Source organism: Perca flavescens, chromosome 1, assembly GCF_004354835.1.
Source record: "Perca flavescens isolate YP-PL-M2 chromosome 1, PFLA_1.0, whole genome shotgun sequence".
Taxonomy (NCBI): Eukaryota; Metazoa; Chordata; class Actinopteri; order Perciformes; family Percidae; genus Perca; species Perca flavescens.
The window spans coordinates 40008922-40011421 of NC_041331.1; the positions used below are offsets into that span (position 1 = coordinate 40008922).

General features: G+C 39.3%; 1 protein-coding gene across 1 annotated transcript in view; it reads left to right on the top strand.

Moving 5' to 3' along the window:
- LOC114553151 (gamma-aminobutyric acid receptor-associated protein-like 2) overlaps positions 1–1551 on the top strand; it is a 10265-nt gene extending 8714 nt beyond the window's left edge. Inside the window, exon 4 of the mRNA XM_028574311.1 lies at positions 975–1551. Within this exon, the coding sequence (XP_028430112.1) occupies positions 975–1065 (91 nt within the window). The 3' untranslated portion in view covers positions 1066–1551. The remainder of the gene's footprint in view (positions 1–974) is intronic.
- Positions 1552–2500: the final 949 nt, after the last annotated feature.

Below are 2500 nucleotides of genomic sequence, written 5' to 3' on the forward strand. Positions count from 1 at the left end.
ACTGTCTTTTTTTTGGAGTTAAACACTATACAAGGGTGCCACACTGGCCAGCCGTCACACACACACACACACACGCACACGCACACGCACACGCACAGCGCAGCAGACAGTGGCGGGGGGGAGTGAGATACCCGTTTCTCTTCGGGAGACTTGTTTAAATTATAACAAATATGCTAGATACATTAGATTTAGTATTTAGTGCATCTTTTTTTTTTTTGTTGTTGTTGGTGTATTTGTTTTCTGATTTTAACTCCCTTACCCCTCCTGTAGTCCCTGTGGCCACTTGGCCAGTGCGAATGCAAATGGGAAAAAAAAAATAGTTTGGGGGAGTAGTTAGTAGATCTGCTTAGAAATTGACTTTTCCTAGAACTACGTTCCTGTAACTACTTGGTCGGAAAGCAGCTACTGTATGCAGGGTTCATACGTTTTGAAAAAACCTGGAAAAGTTATGGAATTTGAAAAATGCAAATTCCAGGCCTGGAAAGGTTTTGGAAACATAAAAAGACCCAGAGAGTTTTGGAAAAATCATGGAATTTTTTTTAACACAGCATAATAATATGTGAATACTAAATGTATTTTCACGTCGTCTTAACATCAGCGTTGTATTCGGGGAGCGATATTATGAATCCCACTATGAACCACATAAATTGTCATTCATTTTATAGTTACTGAGGGTAAACTTTAACACAGATTTGTATTCTAATTGTACAATGTTCATGGAAATTTGCCGAAAAGTATTGGTTAAAATGCGTATGAAACACTGTGTATGCCTTTTTAAATTGGGAAGCGATGATCGGATTTGAAATAAAATCTTTAACGATTCCAATAAAGAAACGATTCCACTGGAATCGTAATTTTTGAAACGATTCCAAGTAGGAATCGGTCCTCGATGCCCAATCCTTCCCAGCCCGATTCCGTGCTGAGTGATTGATCGGCCGTCTGGATCACTAATCGGCGTCTTCTTCCTGTTGCAGCATCACGATGGGGCAGCTGTACGAGAAAGAGAAGGACGAGGACGGCTTTTTATACGTGGCTTACAGCGGGGAGAACACCTTCGGTTTTTAAACACAAGAAGCCCTGATCGTGATCGGCCTTACCTGCGCGACGACCCCCCCTCTCCCGCCCCCCACATCTAATCACAGCCCTCACGCTGCCCCTGGAGAAATGGCGGGAAACCCCAGAGCGACTCAGAGCCACGAACGCACCAGAAAGACGGACCGACCGCTCCCCTGACTGGATGAACATAAACAAAGTGCTCCGGCGTGTTTATCTGGCTTATGTTGCACCAGATCTTTATCATAGATGGAGTTGTGTATAGTGTGTGCGTTTTCATTTCAGTTATTTGTTTGTTTGTTGTGATTTCGGTGTTTTTAGGAGGAACTTTGATTTAATTTTGGTTTGTTTTTCACATTTTAAATGATTTGTGTGACTGAGTTTTGCTTCTAGTTTATATGCTTTCCTCTTTGAAGACAATATTTAAAAAAGAACATTTAATTTAATTATTTGAAATCAAACTAGGATGACCTAACCAATAAAAAGATTAAAATGAAACCTGGTCGTTGTCGTTTAATTTAAATGTACATTTGGTTTAATGAGCTTCAACACGTGTAACAAAGACCTTAAAAAAAGGGGGACACTACAGGCAACAAAAATCATTTTCCAATTTTGTGGTTTTTGTAATATTTTGCTTCCATCATAGTCATAATTTACAGGGGGGATGCGGGGGTTACAACCCCCCTAATCATCAGAATGGCCAGTGCAACCCACCCCAAAAACATCCTTCTTCCTTTACATAAATTAACACATTTGCACCATAATATTGTTAAAGAAAAATTCACCTGAAAATGAAAAAAAAATGAAGTGTTTGACACACACACAAAAGTGGAGATCTCCCCGTTCGCAGCGGTGGAAGCACGGTGCTCGGGAGCTAAAAACAGACGTCAAGTTGATCTCTCTTCCTCACCTCATGTGGCTGTGTCCCTTAATATTTATTAATATAATATCCTACATCCTATCCATGAAATCTGACGCATAGTTTCATTGTTAAAACTGTAACTCTATATTTGGGCTGTGGCAATAATTTTGAAAAATAATAGCTCACGGCAACATATGGAAAAAAAGAACTATGAACTTCATTTTAAAATTTGTGAACTGAACTTTGAACTAGTTCATGTAGAAAGTGAACTTTGCCAACACTGGTCACCACTCTTGTGAGGCAATGCATTCAACAATAACTCTGACTCATCTTCAACTTCTTCAATATTGGATTCATCAGTTTGTTTCATAATATTAATGTTAGGTCTTTATTGTTTTGTTGCTTTATTCAATACAGTTTGATCTCAGATCGGTCTTTTTTGCCCAAAATGTCACTTACGCCCCTCTGGCTCCAAGCCCTTGATATGTACTCAAGTAAAAGTGGAAGTAGGAGAAAAAAAATAATACTCCAGTAGAGTACCGATACAGCCTTTTAGTACTTAAGTACAGTAGTGAAGTAGTTCTA